Source organism: Brienomyrus brachyistius, unplaced genomic scaffold, assembly GCF_023856365.1.
Source record: "Brienomyrus brachyistius isolate T26 unplaced genomic scaffold, BBRACH_0.4 scaffold55, whole genome shotgun sequence".
NCBI lineage: Eukaryota > Metazoa > Chordata > Actinopteri > Osteoglossiformes > Mormyridae > Brienomyrus > Brienomyrus brachyistius.
Window position 1 is genome coordinate 1,682,931 of NW_026042330.1, and position 18,589 is coordinate 1,701,519.

At 41.1% G+C, this 18,589-nt stretch overlaps 1 protein-coding gene and 1 non-coding gene across 2 annotated transcripts; one reads left to right on the plus strand and one right to left on the minus strand.

The window, feature by feature from the left end:
- The first annotated feature begins 9,665 nt into the window (after window positions 1-9,665).
- Window positions 9,666-9,829, plus strand: LOC125724156 (U1 spliceosomal RNA). Its single transcript, XR_007387183.1, has one exon. It is a non-coding gene; the product is annotated as a U1 spliceosomal RNA (small nuclear RNA).
- A 3,729-nt stretch (window positions 9,830-13,558) lies between these two features.
- On the minus strand, window positions 13,559-15,562 carry LOC125724124 (protein HEXIM1-like). The gene is made up of 2 exons (XM_049001084.1): window positions 15,235-15,562; window positions 13,559-15,031 (listed from the first exon to the last, which is right to left on the minus strand). The coding sequence occupies exons 1-2, from the start codon at window positions 15,244-15,246 to the stop codon at window positions 14,201-14,203; spliced, it is 843 nt and encodes a 280-aa protein (XP_048857041.1). The 5' UTR covers window positions 15,247-15,562; the 3' UTR covers window positions 13,559-14,200.
- Between the last annotated feature and the right edge of the window lie 3,027 nt (window positions 15,563-18,589).

Consider the following 18,589-nt stretch of genomic DNA (forward strand, 5'->3'; position numbering starts at 1 on the left):
GAGCAATTCTCCCTTTTCCAGTCAAGGCCCATAACCTTAGACTTAGAGGTGCTGATCCTCATTCCGGTCACCTCACGCTCAACTGGCCTAGTGCATGCTGAAGGTCACAGCTGATGACGCCAACAGGACCACGTCATCTGTAAAAAGGAAAGATGCGATCTTGAGGCCTCTGAGCCAGATGCTGTCCGCTCCTTACCTACGCCTAGAGATTCTGTCCATAAAAGTTGTGAATAGAATCAGTGAAAAAAGCCAATGCTCAGTTCCCAAACTTCTCCTCAGTGGTACCCAAACCATTTTATGTATTTATTAAATTTCACCACCAGCTCGTTTAACTTAATAAGTTAAAAAAGTGAATGAGATATTAAATAGATATATTAGGTGGGCTAGCGGTCAGGTCAAAAAATACATGGGTATATTGTATGGTTGCTGGAAATAATAGGGTTATTTTAGCAGAGGTTTTGCCAATGGCACCGATCTACACGTCACACTATAGTCTAACTGGGAGTGAAGAGTTAGCTAGAGCTAGATTTAGAGTCACTATAAGCTAGACTAAAAAAGTGTGTTTTTAGTTTAGACTTGAATGTTGAGAGTGAGCCTGCATCTCGTGCATCTTTTGGAAGACTATTACACAGCTGAGGAGATCTATAAGAGAATTTTCTGCAACCTGCCATAATTCTTTCTACCCTAGCTACTAATAGATATCCTGCTACTTCAGATCAAAGCATGCGAGATGGGTTGTAAGAAGCCAGTAGATCTCTAAGGTATTCTGGTGCAAGGCCATTCAGTGCTTTATAAGTTCATAGCACTATTTTGTAGTCAATCTGAGACTTAACTGGAAGCCAGTGAAGGAAGCATAAAACAGGACTATCCATCCATCATCGTAACCGCTTAATCCCCACTGGGGTCACAGGGGGCCTGGAGCCTATCCCAGGAGCAATGGGCACAGGCGGGAACCAACTCTGGGTGGGCACCAACACACCAATCAGCCTACCCTGCACGCTTTTTGGACTGTGGGAGGAATCCAGAGCCCCTGGCAAAAACCCATATGAACACGGGGAGAGCGAGTGAACTCCACACAGAAAGGACCCGGGACTGAACCCAGGATATTCTGGCTGTGAGGCAGCAGCACTAACCACTGCAAACAAGACTAACGATTAATTTTTTTAATGTTTGCTGCATTTTGCTGAAATTGCCTGTAGGAAATTTAGCTGAAATTTATGTAAGGATCGTGATGGGCAACCAGACAGGAGGGCATTACAGTAGTCCAGACTGGAAGTTATAAAGGCATGTATTTGTTTTTCTGCATCATGAAAGGAGAGCACCTTCTGAAGCTTGGCTGCTATGTAGATGGCAGAAGGTAGTAATACTTCTTATGTGAGCATCGAAACATAAATCTGAATCACCCAGGACACCAAGATCTCTGACCACTGTGTTAAGCCAAGTAGGAAGAGCACTAAGGTTGAAGTTGTAAAACTTATTTTAAGCAGCCTTGGGACCAATTAGCAGTACTTCTGTTTTTCCTATGTTTAACATAAGCAATATTTTTGCCATCCAACACCAGGTATCTAGTAGACAGTTGTCTAGCGGAGACAACTGTGATGCATAATCTGGTTTAATGACATGTGTAACTACGTATCATTAGTATAACAATGAAACCTAACACCATGATTTCAAATAATGTTACCAAGTGGTAGCATACTGTATATTAAGTGAACAGTAGCGGGTCCAGCACTGATCCCTGTAGGACACCATATGTGACTTTAGTGGGCTTGGAAGATTCATTTTTCATGTGGACAAACTACTAATGATCAGTTAAATAAGAGTGAAACCAAGAGAGAGCTGTCCCCTTAATACCACCCATAGATTCTAGCGGGTCCAAGAGAATATTATGGTCCACCGTGAATGCTGCAGTTAGATCTAGTAATACCAACAAAGATATACAGCCACAATCAGAAGCCATAAGCAAATCATTCATTACTTTGATTAAAACTGTGTTATATGTGTTTCTGTGCTATGATTTTGCCTAAAGCCAGACTGATATAATTCATTTGCATTTTTTTGTGCCGTAAAGAGGACAGCTGATGAACAACAACTTTTTCCAGGGGCTTTGAAATGAAAGGAAGATTTGAGATAGGTGTATAATTTCCTAAATCACTAGGCTCAAGATTTGGTTTCTTTAGAACAGGTCCAATAACAGCTATTTTAAAAGGTTTTGGAATATATCCAAGCCTAAGAGACAAGTTTAACAAGTTTAATAGGGTAGTGCTAATCAGTGGTGCAATCTCCTTGAGGAATTTTATATGAAATGGGTCTACAATGCTAGTAGAAGATTTGCAGGAAGAAACTAAGCTCAAAAGTTCTATTTGTTTTATAGGAAAGAAAGATGCAAAGGTGTCATTTTCAGTATGAATAGGACTAACAGAAGGCTATAAGCTACATGTAGCTACAGATGTGCACTGGATAATCTGTAAAATCTTAGTTATTTTACCATTAAAAAGTACTAAAGACATTGCTCAAGAGGTTATAGAACTTGTGAGTTTAATGTTGAAGTAAGTCTTAACCTACCGTGTGTCATGTTGTGTGCAGGGAGCGCGGAATCAGGGTCAGGAAGACGAAAATCCAAGAACTATAATCAAAGAGAAAATGGTAGATTACCTGGACTCCAATAACATTTTGTGGGATAGCCAGCATGGATTTAGGAGAGGTAGATCCTGTTTAACGAATCTGTTGGAGTTTTTTGAGGAAGCTACTCAGGAAGTTGATGATAAGAAGGCCTATGATGTCATCTACTTAGATTTCCAAAAGGCTTTTGATGTTGTCCCCCACAAGAGGCTCCTACTTAAACTCAAAGCGACAGGTATTTTAGGTACCGTAGCGACTTGGATTGATAACTGGTTAACAGATAGGAAACAGCGAGTAGTTATAAGAGGCACAATGTCACAGTGGGCCTGCGTCCATAGTGGGGTACCGCAGGGTTCGATTTTAGGACCACTATTGTTTCTAATTTACATAAATGATATAGATACCAATATATACAGTAAACTGGTGAAATTTGCAGATGACACCAAGGTGGGTGGTGTAGCAGATACTGAATTAGCGGCTCAGCAGCTACAGCGGGATCTTGATTTAATTAGTGACTGGGCCGATACCTGGCAGATGAAATTTAACGTAGACAAATGTAACGTACTCCATGCAGGGAGCAGAAATATAAAGTACAGGTATTTTATGGGTCCCACTGAAATAAAGGTAGCTGATCATGAAAAAGACCTTGGTGTGTATGTTGATGCTTCCATGTCCCATTCTCGCCAGTGTGGGAAAGCAATAAAAAAGGCCAATAGGCTGTTGGGGTATATCTCCAGGTGTGTGGAGTATAAGTCAAGGGAGGTAATGCTAAGATTATACAATTCCTTGGTGAGACCTCACCTAGAATATTGTGTGCAGGTTTGGTCACCATATCTTAAAAAGGACATTGTGGCCTTAGAAAAGGTGCAGCGTAGGGCCACAAAAATGATTCCTGGTCTTAGAGGAATGTCATATGAGAAAAGGTTACTTGAACTAAATCTGTTCAGTCTCAAGCAAAGGAGACTGAGGGGGGACATGATCCAGGTATATAAGATTCTAACAGGTTCTAACAGGTTTAGTTGCTGTTCAACCAAATAGTTACTTCAGCATTAGTTCAAATACACAAACTCGTGGCCATAGGTGGAAATTAGCGGGAGAACATTTCAAGCTGGATTTAAGGAAGCACTTCTTTACACAGCACGTAGTCAGAGTATGGAATAGTCTTCCTGATAACATAGTGCACGCTGAATCCTTGGGTTCCTTTAAATCAGAGCTAGATAAGATTTTAACAACTCTGAGCTATTAGTTAAGTTCTCCCCAAGCGAGCTTGATGGGCCGAATGGCCTCCTCTCGTTTGTATAGTTCTTATGTTCTTAACACAGGGTTATTGTTGGCAAACAAGGCACAACATGGAGTGGACTTCAATGACAGGACTGGGGAAACATACTTGAACGCGGATTTTAATTACACATAACTAATTGGAACTAATTAGAAACAGCTGATGACATCGGGATTTTACATGAGGTTAATGAGGGGGGCATGGCAGATGAGATGACCGGATGAGCAGGTCTTGACAGAGTTCCCCCCCAAAGGCGCAAACTCTGGGTACGCCTCAGGGGATCGAGGAGACGGGATTGGGAAAACAGGACCTGGAAAACAAGACAAGACCATCATCAGGGTACTGGGAACAGGACAGACACACAGAACAGGCATAATGACAGAAACCAGGACAACACCCAACAGAGAACAACAGTAAACACAGACAGACACACCAAGAAAGGAGACACTGGGGGAACACCAACCGGAGGAACAAAAGGACCAGGCATGAATACAGGAGAAACAGAGGGACGAGGAGCAGACAGAGGAGGCCGGACGGGAAAGGACAGGGGACAACGGGGAGCCCAAGGGAATCCCAGCAGGTGAGAGGCGGCAGCCGGAAGGACCATAGGTGACCGCGAGGCGGAGAGGATCTCGAAGTGACTGTGCAGGCAAGTGCAGGGGCAGGTGGAGAAGGCAAGGAGGAAGTCGGAGGGGCACCAGGGGAGGCGAAGAGGAAGATGGAGGGGACCTCGGCACAGGCGAGGAGTCAGGCAAAGCTGCGGCAGGCGATGGCACAGACACAGCCGGCCAAATTGTGATACGGACTTCAGGCGGCCACTTGGGGGAAATGGCAGCCGCCTCCATTTCACACCTCTCCGGATACTTGATGGGGAGGCTCTCCTCTCAATCAGCCACAGGGCAAGCAGAAGAGAGGGAGATGGCCGCTAAGAAGATCTCCGGCATTTCAACACGTCTCCGGCTCTTCTGCTTCTTTTTCCTGCTTGACATCGGAGTCCCATTTGGCAGTTCAGCTGGCAGATATACAGGTAGTTTGCAATCAAGGGCTACTTGCTGTAGATTTGCCTCCACCACCATACTTCGGAGCTGCCGCAAGTTTAGACGCACCTCTTCCATGTCTTTTGTTGAGGAAATCCTCCCCAGGATATCCCCCGTGTGTGTGGTCAGTGCGTGAGCTGCAGGGTCCTCTTGGTTGTTGTAACCAATAGCGCTTGACTGACCAGATTGCCATATTTGGCTTCCGTTAGCTGAGGCGTCTTCTTGTGAAGTCCAGTCATTCCGTGACAATCTGTGATGACCGTGTGCTGGACGAGTGAGCAGGGAGCTGGCAGTCAGGATCAGGCAGACGGAGATTCCACAAACAGGGGTTTTATTGTAGGCAGACGAGTCAACTCGGAACAGACTTTAGTACACTTCAATGACCGGACTTGGGTAAACCGACTTGAGTGCAGACTAAATACACAGGACTGAATGGGAATAACCGGAAACAGATAGTCACAAGCGGGATTGCACACGAGGATAATGAGGCATGGCATACGAGAGGGTGGTACGGGCAGGTCATGACATTGTGTTTCCCCCGAAAATAAGACAGGGTCTCATATAAATTTTTTCTCCAAAAGACGCGTTAGGGCTTATTTTCAGGGGATGTCTTATTTTCCCATGTACAACAAACTACAGTACATTTACAGGTATTCATGAACAAAAATCCACATTTATTCAAATACAGACATCATGTCATCTTCTAACCGCATCTTTTCATGTAAACAATCTAACGGTACATTTATTCAGGAACAAAAATCTACTGTGTATACCATCCATCCATTTTCCAAACCGCTTATCCTTATTGGGTCGCGGGGGGTCTGGAGCCTATCCCGGAAGCAATGGGCATGAAGCAAGGAACAACCCAGGATGGGGGGGCCAGGCCATCGCATAGCACACTCAGACACCATTCACTCACACATACAGGCTACTTAGCAAGTCCAATTAGCCTCAGCATGTTTTTGGACTGTGGGGGGAAACCGGAGTACCCGGAGGAATCCCCACGACGACATGGGGAGAACATGCAAACTCCATACACATGTGACCCTGGCGGAGACTTGAACCTGGGTCCCAGAGGTATGAGGCAACAGTGCTAACCACTGCACCACCATGCCGCCCCCATTTTGTTCCATGGTACCTGAAATACATTCAGTGACAAAAAAGTTAAGCACTCAGACAGAGTGGTGGAAATGAAATAAGAACATAAGAACATAAGAACTATACAAACGAGAGGAGGCCATTCGGCCCATCAAGCTCGCTTGGGGAGAACTAAACTAATAGCTCAGAGTCGTTAAAATCTTATCTAGCTCTGATTTAAAGGAACCCAAGGATTCAGCTTGCACTACATTATCAGGAAGGCTATTCCATACTCTGACTACGTGCTGTGTAAAGAAGTGCTTCCTTAAATCCAGCTTGAAATGTTCTCCCGCTAATTTCCACCTATGGCCACGAGTTCGTGTATTTAAACTAATGTTGAAGTAACTATTTGGTTGAACAGCATCCAAACCTGTTAGAATCTTATATACCTGGATCATGTCCCTCCTCAGTCTCTTTTGCTTGAGACTGAACAGATTTAGCTCAAGTAACCGTTCCTCGTATGACATTCCTCTAAGACCAGGAATCATTTTTGTGGCCCTACGCTGCACCTTTTCTAAGGCCACAATGTCCTTTTCAAGATATGGTGACCAAACCTGCACACAATATTCTAGGTGAGGTCTCACCAAGGAATTGTATAATCTTAGCATTACCTCCCTTGACTTAAACTCCACACACCTGGAGATATACCCCAACATCCTATTGGCCTTTTTTATTGCTTCCCCACACTGGCGAGAATGGGACATGGAAGCATCAACATACACACCAAGGTCTTTCTCATGATCAGCTACCTTTATTTCAGTGACACCCATGAAATACCTGTACTTTATATTTCTGCTCCCTAGATGGAGTACCTTACATTTATTGACGTTAAATTTCATCTGCCAGGTATCGGCCCAATCACTAATTAAATCAAGATCCCGCTGTAGCTGCTGAGCCACTAATTCAGTATCTGCTAAACCACCCACCTTGGTGTCATCTGCAAATTTCACCAGTTTACTGTATATATTGGTATCCATATCATTTATGTAAATTAGGAACAATAGTGGTCCTAAAATCGAACCCTGCGGTACCCCACTATGAACGCAAGCCCACTGTGACATTGTGCCTCTTATAACTACTCGCTGTTTCCTATCTGTCAACCAGTTATCAATCCAGGTCGCTACGGTACCTAAAATACCTGTCGCTTTGAGTTTAAGTAGGAGCCTCTTGTGGGGGACAACATCAAAAGCCTTTTGGAAATCTAAGTAGATGACATCATAGGCCTTCTTATCATCAACTTCCTGAGTAGCTTCCTCAAAAAACTCCAACAGATTTGTTAAACAGGATCTACCTCTCCTAAATCCATGCTGGCTATCCCGCAAAATGTTATTGGAGTCCAGATAATCTACCATTTTCTCTTTGATTATAGCCTCCATAACTTTACCAGTTATACAAGTTAGACTGGTTGGCCTATAGTTAGGGGATAGAAGTAATTTGTCTTTTTTGAAAATAGGCGTTATGAAGGCGTGCTTCCAATCAGAAGGTACCACACCTTCAGATAAGGATTTTTGAAACAGTAAAGTTAAGGGTCGGCAAATAATATCCCTCATCTCTTTTAACACTATAGGTAAGATGCCATCAGGACCCTGTGATTTATTTATCTGCATGTGGTGAAAGGTCATGTGACTGTATTGCCATGATTATAATAACGGACAACAGAGTTGGCAGTATGAGCACACTGCTGGTTCCATGTCACTAGGGTGTGGCACCCGCCTGGGCCTGGATACATGTGGCAATATGGTGCGGAAGGGAGTCATACAGCCATTGTATTCTCTCCTGTGGCAAGTTGCCCCACAGCTATTGTAACTGGCCCTCGAAATCCTGCAGATTGGCACTGGATCTGAGTTCACCTCCGAGCAAATGCCACACATGTTAGATTGGGGAAAAATGGGGGGACCTGACTGGCCATGGGAGGACCTCAACATGATACAGGCAGTCCAAAGACACATGTGTTGTCTTGTTGAAAGACTGTACCAAGGTGTTGTCGCAGGAGGGGTAAAACATATGGATGCAGAATGTCACTGACGTAGCACTGTGCCGCCAGGGTCTCTTGAATCACTACCAGAGATGACCAGAAATCATACCCTTTGGCTACCCACACCACGATGCCAGGAGTAACACCGGAGTGTCTTTCCACAACATTGGCAGGATTGGTCCCCTCCCAACCATACACACACATATAACGGTCATCCATGGTAATGCAGAACCGAGACTCACGATTGAACATGATATGACACCATTTGTCATCAGCCCGTGCCTCCCAATTATGACACTACTCCAAACATAGCCTTCTCTGTGCTAGTGTTCACGGCAGCCTACGCATGGGACAGTGAACCCGTAGTTTGGCTGATGCTAGTCGTTGAGACATGGTGCGGGATGACACAGGGTGTTGTACAGATCTCAGATTCTTTCTGTCTTGGGTGACTGGAACCTTCACGATTTGTTTGAGTGCCCTCACGTGTCTATTAGTTCCAACATCGAGCGACTGTGACATCTACATGCTCCACCTGCCTGGCAGTTGCACGATATGACCACTTGGCCTCATGAAAACCCACAATGTACCCCTATGAAACTCTGTCAAGTGCTGTGATGCTGTCTAATGAATAAATAGTTCAATATTAACTGAAGTATACAAAAGTTTCAGTATTTACATGTAAAATCAATGTGCTGAAAAAACTGTTTCTTATAATGATAGAAGGAACGTAGAGGTTTTCTGCACCGAGTAGGTGTGAGCAGATGTCAAATATCTTCCTCTTTAATGAATTGTACATCATCTACACTTTCTACACCAACTATTGATACCAACTCGTCAACTAGTATTTCCAGAGTTTCACCATCCAGCACAATCTGAAAAAAGTCTATACTTTTTTTTTACCTATAACATACAGAATGGTGCATGACAATCAAGTCAAGGCCACACTGATTATACAGACAATGGATAATAATCAGCAATCAATAATCAATAATCAAAAATTAATAAGAAGTTTCATGCATGCTTTTTAAACAATGCACACCAAGGTCCGCAACAGGGACTGACTGATATTGTTCAACAACAAAATGCACATTTGACTGATTGAGTAGTGTCAGTACTATTTTCCCAAATAGGTAGCCATTAATCATATTGATGAATTACAAGAGCCATGTCTCTTTCAAATTGTGTGCCTTTGAATGTGGCAGAGGTTGTTTCCATAGTGTGCTCTGGCCCTTGAGACCGACAGCTCTCTGTATGCCAGTATAGTTGGTCATCAAATTTATTTGCTTCCACTATTTGAAGCCCTGAAGGAAATAAGTTGCGAGCATGAACATATGCTTCCAGCAACTAATGTCTTTCAGCCAAGGTACTGCAAAATTATGAATTTTTTTTTTTAATTATGTAGTTTCCTTACACACTGTTTAAAGTAGGTGTGCTTGCTTTCAAATCGTAGTGTCCATAGTCTAATAAAAAGATCAAAATGGAGGATGAGGGCAGGGTAGTGAACAAGGTAATGGTGCTTGGGATATGATGGTCTTCTTGGGAATAAAGTACTTCTCAACTGGAGATATCCCTCAATAATAATTATAAGACATGCTACTTGGTTTGCATGGATTTGATACTTACCTAGGAGGGGATATACCATGATCATGAAGGTGGTTCATCCAGGGTTAGGCGCAGTCATTGCAGTGCGGCTGTGCTGACCCCTGCAAATTCCCCAAATATGGTAATCTTGACTGCTTAATTTCTGGTAGTGGGGAACTGCATTCACACCTTCCCCTGATTTTAAGGGGGCAGCGTGTGATCAGAAGGTCACTGGTTTGAGCTTGGCTTTGCCACATCTGCATATTCTTGAGTAATGCCCTCAATCCCCAGCTCCCTGGGCACTGCTACAGGTGGCTGCCCTTTGCAGAAAGCAAGTTGGGGGAGGCATAAAGAGAATTTCCCCACAGGGATCAATATAGTATCAAGAAAAAAAAATTAGGTTCACATATCAAATCCACAATTTCTCTCAGCTTGAGACATAACTGCCACACTGCATCATCACATAGGTTTTTGATCCTGTCCCCAATCAGAAGAGGAAGGAGACGCAAGAGGCACCAGTTTTGAGCAGCATGGCCTGCCAGCTTTTATCCATCAGATTTTTCCTCACATGGCTTGTTATTAGCGTCACTACCTCTATATGGGAAATGTGATATGATCCTATTGAACTAACTACAGTCAAACCTCGGATTGCGAGTAACTTGGTTTGCAAGTGTTTTGCAATACGAGCAATTTTTAAAAATAAATTTTAAATGATAAACGAGCGAGGTCTTGCAATACAAGTATTACGTATACGCTTTGACTACCAAGCATCACGTGATCACAACTGAGCCTATGGTTCTTCTCTCTCTCGCTGCGGGATTGTGGGTAATCGTCTCCCATTCTCGGTCTAAGGCGTAATGCCTCACTCATATAGTCAAAATTTAGTAGAAAAGCACCACCCGAATAAGGGTGTAGCAGCGCGAGCGATGAATCTGTTTAACAACAATGCAATGTCCACATTTCCATGAAATAGAAAAGGAGGCAAAAGCGGCTGTCATTGGATAGGTTCCTTGTTAAAGTTGCAGAAAAAGAAAGATTCCAGTGAGCCAACAGACAGCAGTGATTCCGTTATAGTGAAAGTCGTCCTACAAAATAACCCTCCTCTTCTCCTCTCTCTCGTCTCCCTCACACCATCCACGATTCTTTTCAAAGGTAAAGTGCAGGTTAATTTGTTTTATGTATTTTTACTTTATATTTTGTATTAATCATTTTTTTATAAATATTTTCTGTTGTAGAACGAATAATCTGAGTTTCCATTATTTCTAATGGGAAAATTCGCTTTAATATACAAGTGTTTTGGATTACAAGCATGTTTCTGGAACGAATTATGCGCGCAATCCGAGGTTTTACTGTTTAAGTACATTTTTTTCCAGTTGTCACAAAGTGCTTGATGTACAAAACAAGATCAACTAAAACAACCCCTTCAAACAAGTCATGATCCAGATATGGAGGGATGCCTGGCTGACAAACAAGATAGTACTTCAGCTGATTGAAAATGGAGTCAAACTTTACACTGTTGTTATAACTCTCAAAAAATCTAACAGGACCAGATATTGTGGTAGTTTTCTGAAAACTTTCTCTGTCTACAAGGCATTAGCGGCAAAAATATGTGCTTTTACTGAAATTTTCAGTGAAACCTCCAATACAATGTGACCCTAGCCTGTATAGAGCCAAGTGTATAGAGAAGGATGGATGAACACTAAAATACCTGGAACAGCTGGTATAGGGGCAACATAATTTTTGCACATTTTTAATGCGCAACTGAAGATGCTCAGGCAATGGTGATAAATTTGTAGGCTACAATCATTCTTTTTTGCATGCTAAATGACCTCTTTATACAGCTGCCTGTGGAATTGGTATAAGTGCATTTTCGGTGTCACCAAAGATTTTCAATTTGAGACAACTCCGCATATTCATTTACATGTATGTAACATGATGCAGCGAATTTAAGTGTTATAATAGAATAATATAAATTTGCAGTAAGATTTCTTGTGGGGTTGTGAGAGTCTGAAAGTGTGAGCGTCACTTCAGATGTGCAAGAGTTTGCAACCCAGGATTTTCAGTGCACCTTGGGTAGCACATATAGCAGGACATTCTGCGACCTCAAAAGAAAAATCTAAAGATTTAAAAATTTCAGTGATTGCCCCATAATTGCAGTAACTGAAATTGTCCTAAATTCACAAACCTTACAAATGTAAGACATTTTGGTAAACTAACGAATGCTTGCTAGCTGGGTAAAAATTAGCATGTACCTTTAAAAGACACCAGCTTGGCCATTTAGTGATCTGGCAATGTTCTACTTGTCCTTGATGATAGCAAACAGTAATATAAAAGCAGCCTGCACAGAGTTTCATGGGAGTTCATTCTTAAACTGCAGTGGCACAGACTAAGTAATTCATAGCGCAACTTTCAGAATAAATAAACCCATTCTCAAAATCTAACATAAACAGCGTAAAATGTTTCATGTCAGAGGAGGAAGGTATTAGGGATGTTTATTGCCAGACTGACTAGTTACAAAACTGCAGTTTAAATAATGCACTACTTTGTCAAAACTTGCAGCACCTATAGAGCCCCTTAAGTGTCATGGAAAAAAAATAGTAATTAGTAATTCATAGTAATTCCTGTACTCAAGTTACAATTAGTGCTCTCGAGTTACTAATTCCTGCTCTTCAGTTATAATCCGTACCCCTTAGGTGTCATGCTAGAAAAAAAACATTATCTCGTAGTAATTCATGTTCTCGAGTTACTAATTCATGCTCTTGCAAGTTCTATTTCAAAATCTATACATTTGCATCATAACTATATATACTATTAGTTTTTAGTTTTAAATCAAAAATAAGCAGCTAAATATCTACATTTCTATTTTATATATTTTTAAAAGTAATTTCGGAATTTAATCGACATAAATGCAGTAATACTTTGAGATACTGTGATTTTCTATGGTAGTCTCCATTGCTGTGATTTCCTACAGCAGCATCTCCATTTCTATGATTTTGGTTCATCCACAAGGATTTCAGCAAAATAGTGTTTTCCTGTAGAAAATATGTACAGTAAATAATTGCGCATCAACATAGTAACTTACTGTGGATTTTACAGCCATTTCTTACAGTGCTGATTTAGCATCCCACCCCTGTGTATGCAGTTTCACTCTGAGTTTCCTCTGGGTACTCCAGATTCCTCCTATATACTCAGTGTTTTAACATGAGTCACATCAAGAGCCCCAGTTTTGTATCCTAAACATTCCAGATCATTCAGTTTTCTGCTATACCACCATTCTCGTAGACTGTCCCTATTCAAACACAAATTAAAGGGCTGTTTGCCTCTGTTGTCCTGAAAGATTAGTTCATTGATACCTACAATTTTTAAAATAAATATCCTGCCAGTTTAAATTCATGCTTTTATAAAACATACAATTAGGCAACGCAGCTATTATAATTGTCTATAGTCCATGTATTTGGTACTGACAATTTCATTTTACATTAATGAACAGAATAGAAAACATGCATTGTGTGTTTATTAAGGGACAGTTTTTAATCACAGTGCTCTTGCAATATATATATATATATATATATATATAAATAAAACCATGCCAGTATTAGTCAAAAAACCCTCTTTTAAAGTTATCCTTTACACCAATCTTTACTGCCCACCAGAGATGCCAGTTACAGCACAAAGTATATGTAAACTGTGTAATTGTAAAAATTTGGACATTTTCCTGATTGAAGTAATTATCTTCCCATGGATAACAATTAATCTTTGTTCAGAGTCCTGTGCACCCAGTATGCACTGTGATGAATTTTTGTATGTTAAAGGAAACTAAACTCAATAAAAGGCACAGCACACTGTGATTAAATGCCAGCATATCAGGGACTATTTACATTGAGTATGAAGTAACATTTCCAGGGAGATAATGAAGACTCCAAAGACTTTCTGCTTCTGGCGAAAATGTATTTAAGTTCACAATGCAGTAAGACTGTCCAATTTTATAAAATGTATGCCATTTCCCCCACAAATGCCTATGTCAATTCTGATGCTACTGCCATGATTGCAGGAGTAAAACTTATACCCTGCATTGTGACACTCTGGGTTTGTTACCTATATTCCATCACACAAATCTTAGAAATTTAATTTTTATAAATCTTCTCTTAAAGTGATCCTTTAAACCCACCTAAGATGACGGTAATAGCAAGGTTTACAGACGGTAACCGAAATTCACAAATAAACCATATACAATTGCAAATGTAATTGTAGAAATAACTCCATTCTAGAGAAGCTGTCAAACGAAAATCTTAAAAGGAAAAACTTCTCTGGTAACACATGAAACGTTTATCATCAGTTCTATTCAGTTTTATACATCTGAGTAAAGCAATCTTCTGTGTACTTCAGTCTTTCACTTAAACTCAAATGTTTACATTACTAGTAAGAAAATGAGAAGCTTGGGTCTGAACGTGGCATTAAAGTTAAAATGGAATTACTGCAAACTCAGTTAATCGTCATTAAACCGACTAAGCGTTTCTACTGCACATGAGAGTTATTTACATTGAATCCACTTCATGATTTGTCCCGTTGTTACTTTGCAGAAGGGGGAGGGAGTCCTATCTCTCTGTACAGTTTGTTCTGCTTTCGCAGTTCGCCGTTTTGGGCTTGCAGTTTTTCTAGTTCCATTTCCAGCTGTTTGAGGAGTGAAGCATCCGGCTGCGTGGCGCTGATGTACTGGCTTCCCCCGGCACACCGCAACCGGTTATTCTCCTCCTCTAGACGCGACATGCATTTTTCCAACTCCAGGTACTCCTGCACCAGTTCCTGTTTAGTCATATTCTGCAGAGTCTCAACGTGGTACCTCTCATAGGTCTCGGAGAAGTCGCGCTGAAGAAACTCTCCTCCGGCATTTCCTGGTCTGCCCATACCATCGCTGCCAGCGCCGCTGCAATCATCCTCATCTTCAGCGTCTAAATAATCATCATCACTTGCAGACTCTTCCAGGGGACCGATCCCTAACGATCTTCGGACACCCAGCTCAGTGTTAAGATCGGGTTCTTCACGGTCGTGCTCCTCCATAATGAACTGCGTGGTGTTGTATGGAGCTACGGGGAGACCTTTGGCAAACATCTCGGCTCGCACCCGAGATGCCCGCGCCGTCTCTCTCTCGTCGAGCTCCTTCTTCTCTTCCCACGACAATTTGCAGTATGGCTTCCAGCGTCGTTTCTTCTTGGAAGGTCGCCGCCGGTGCTTTTTCTTACCTAGTCGCGCATCGAGAAGACCCCCACCTGAACAAGAACTCACTCCCTCGTAATCGCCACCCTCACCCTGTACTTGACTACAGGTGTTCTCTTGAGGTCGTTCTCCGCTGTTATCGTCACTGACTCGGCCGTCTTCTGGCTCATCACTTTGTTCTAGCTTCTGATAAGACGGAGCAGGGTCAGAACAGACAGAGCAGACAGATCCCGCGTCCGTGGTTACTTGTGTAGGAAACACTTCCAGTTGTCCTCCACGCATCTGAGACTCGTCCATTCGGTTAATGTTACAAATTTCTGGCTGGAAAGCTCTATATCGCCCCCTATTGCAGCAATGCATACCGCCATTTCCATTAGTAGCATTCTCACCTGAAGGTGCATGTGAAGTTAGGTGATGAGTCTTCTGGTCGTTAGGGTCCGACATTGTAGTTAAAACTTCACCGTGCAAAATAAAGACAATTAAAACAGGTTTTACGTATTGAGTGTGTAAATTCGATTTCTTAAAAAGTTACATCTTGTTATAAGCCTATTTTAGCATGACAGGAACTAGATGTCCCATGCGTTTTAGATTTCAAGGCCGTTGATTTTCCAGTTACATCTAATGTTTTCGTTACCGTACGGTCACCAAATTATACCAGCAAAACCCCCACATACGAAACACAGTAGCCAATGTACTACTGGTTTACAGTGGCAGGGGATCTTTTATATACCAACTCCGCCACTGTTACGGCGCATGCCGTATACTCTCTGGGGTTAGCGATTCTGTGGGAATTGTAGTTTTAAAATATATATAAACTATTGAAACTGAATTTAAAAAAACTACAAAGTCTATAATTCCATACTAGAAGCTTATTATATTAGCCAACCCTCTATGCTCAATCATTGGCCAGAATGGCAATTGCGATGTTGCTACGCGAAATGCGTTTGCTAATTGGTCATCTTGTTTGGCAATGTTAAATTCGGTTTTCGTTTAAGGAAAGCAGTCCCGGCAAAAACGTGGTGGGCAGTACCAAACACACTGAAAGGGTGACTACGTTTTGCTTTTTAATACATTAAAGCAATTTTATGGATGAATATAAGATAGTTTCTACTGTTTGATTTAATAAAGAATTAATTAACAAGGTATCACACGAATGCACATGTAAGAATAGCATCGTCTGAAATACCACTACACGTACACCATTTCTCCCTTGCCAGAGATTCGAGGACTACGCCATAGAAAGTAGTGCTTCTGCAATGACGTATTTGTAATAATGAATGAAAACAATTGATTTCTTGATGTAGAAGTTTTTGTTACAATAAAGAAGGCCTTATTTCCAATGTGAAGTGTTACGTTGTTTTCTATACTCCAAGGAATGTGAATGGAAACGTTAAAACAGTATTAACAAGCGGGTGTAGTTCGCGTCAACAGGCAATTCAACTCAAATAAGCATCCACTATGACATTTATTAGTCGTGATATTACCATTGTGTTTGCGGTAGTAATTGGGCTCGTCTACTTCTGACGGACAACGAAAGCTTGCGGGTACAAGTCGCTACATATTTTAGAGAGTCTATTTTACGGAAACATTAGCTTTAAGAAACTGTACATATTGTAGCACCGGCGGGGCGCATGTCCCAGCATAGCCCTTGTGTGTCAGTGTTAATGGTTGCATTTCTCTATTGTCGCGCGTGTGTTTGCTCATGTTTTGTGTGTACCCGGTCCGATCCTCCCGTGTATTTGACTTGTGTAAATCTCCCACCGTGTGTGCATCTTGCAGTTCGGCGTTTGACAACATTGTTTCCCATTTGTGCGTTCTGTTGTTTCGGTGCCTCTTGTTTTTAAGGACGCTTAGTAAAGATTGTGATTTCCCCAGCAAGCAGGTTTCCCTGTCTCTCTCTGCTACCGCAATGACTCGGTCAGCCCGGCGCCACAGTATATATACTGTAAAATAATTAATATAAATGAAAGAAGAATGATGCGCGCCAACTAATCGTGTTAATTTATGTTATTTTCATGGACATTCTTGCCTGCTTGGCACACAAAAAACTGTTAAATGGATTAGTTTGCTGCAAAATATTAGGACCTTATGTAATTGTTAAAATTAAAGTTTGGGTGGTTAGGATGTTCTATTACAAGTTGATTAATTTCGATCTATACTTATAAACAAAACGCGCGCACTTATGGTTTCTGTTCAGATCATTTGTTGCCTTCTTGATGCCAGCAACTATATTTCTTGTGAAAATGAGTACTGTTGGTCTGAATTTTTTTTCTATTTCAGTTCAACGCAAAAATCACACAGCCCATTGTGGTTATTGCTGTTTATATTGGATACGCGACAAACCGGGAAAATGTCCGAGTATTTCAGAATGCTTTAAACTACTTGTAGGTTGTCTTCATGATCCCAGGTGCTCCACATTGCAGCCTATAATAACCGTAGTTATTTACTGTGCTTTTGTAACAAAAGTAACATTTGACGCCCATCAATGATCCGTAGTGCTTGTAAAACACAGCAGTGTTCACATTTAATGTGTGCAAATACTAGTACGAACAATTTTAGTTTTGTAAATATTGTCTGGAATTTGTGCCAAATTACTATATCGATGCTTAAAAATTAACTTGTTTTAGTTAACCAAGTTACAGCATGCACACTTACACGGGAACCAGATGCTCTTTGAAGGTAATGTCTTGCAACGAAACATACTCGAAGTAGGCCTGCATAATTCCCCATATTCAATAGCTAGGAAAATGCTTGCCCTGCTTTTACCCAGTGAGCTCATGTGTGTCTGCATGTGTTGAGAGCATCAGGCGCTTTCGTAACCATTGTGTGCAAGACTGCATAAAGCCAAAACGTAAACCACATATTTCAAAACCAATTATAATGTAACGCTGGAATTGTTGCATTAAAATACGCGTAATGGAAGCCTGTAGTTCATACGATTCACTTGATTTACTTGCCTGAAATATTTTCAATTTACCCTTTTTAATTTTGTTTTGCTCGTTTTAATACAAAATGTGGAAAAAGTGGAGACAATGGGAGGGTGACAGAAATACGTTCATAAACAAGGCCTATTTTTATTACATCTTTGTTATCGGTTCATAATTTACAATTTTTTTTATTAGGCCACTTAAAAAAAATTGGTTCTCGTCCTTTTTTTTGGAGGGGGTGGGTCGGGCGGGAGGGATTTTTTTATTATTATTTATTTTATTTTTTTTTTACAAATTTTGATTGACTGTTTGGACTTTCAAATATGTAAGAAAATACATATTTGAAAATACATACCGAAGAGAGCAGACCTACTTAGTACGCCTCCTCAGTTCTTCCAGTTTGTTGTGTTTCAAATATATTAAATGTAAGAAAATACAAGAATGTAAATTCCTTGATCCATGTGTATCTCATAAATGCCTTCCCAACTATGGATTTGGATACTTTATGCTGATGTTTCATTCGTGAATATAAAAATGATACTATTTGAAACCAATATTCTGTTTGTCATTCCCATTCTAAATGAACAACCAAGATTTTAAAATATATATCTAGAAAGAAAGTGTATTAAAACATGTTAAAACACGAGGAATTTACAAAATACAGGAACCTGAATGGTTCAACAAGGAAATGCAACTCTACAAACAAGTACTTTAGAACATGTACCACATCACTTCCCCAGATTTAAATCTTTGCACCAGCCCATATCAGGTAGAGACAAATTTAGGTTCATGAAACCATTCCAAGACTAGGATTACA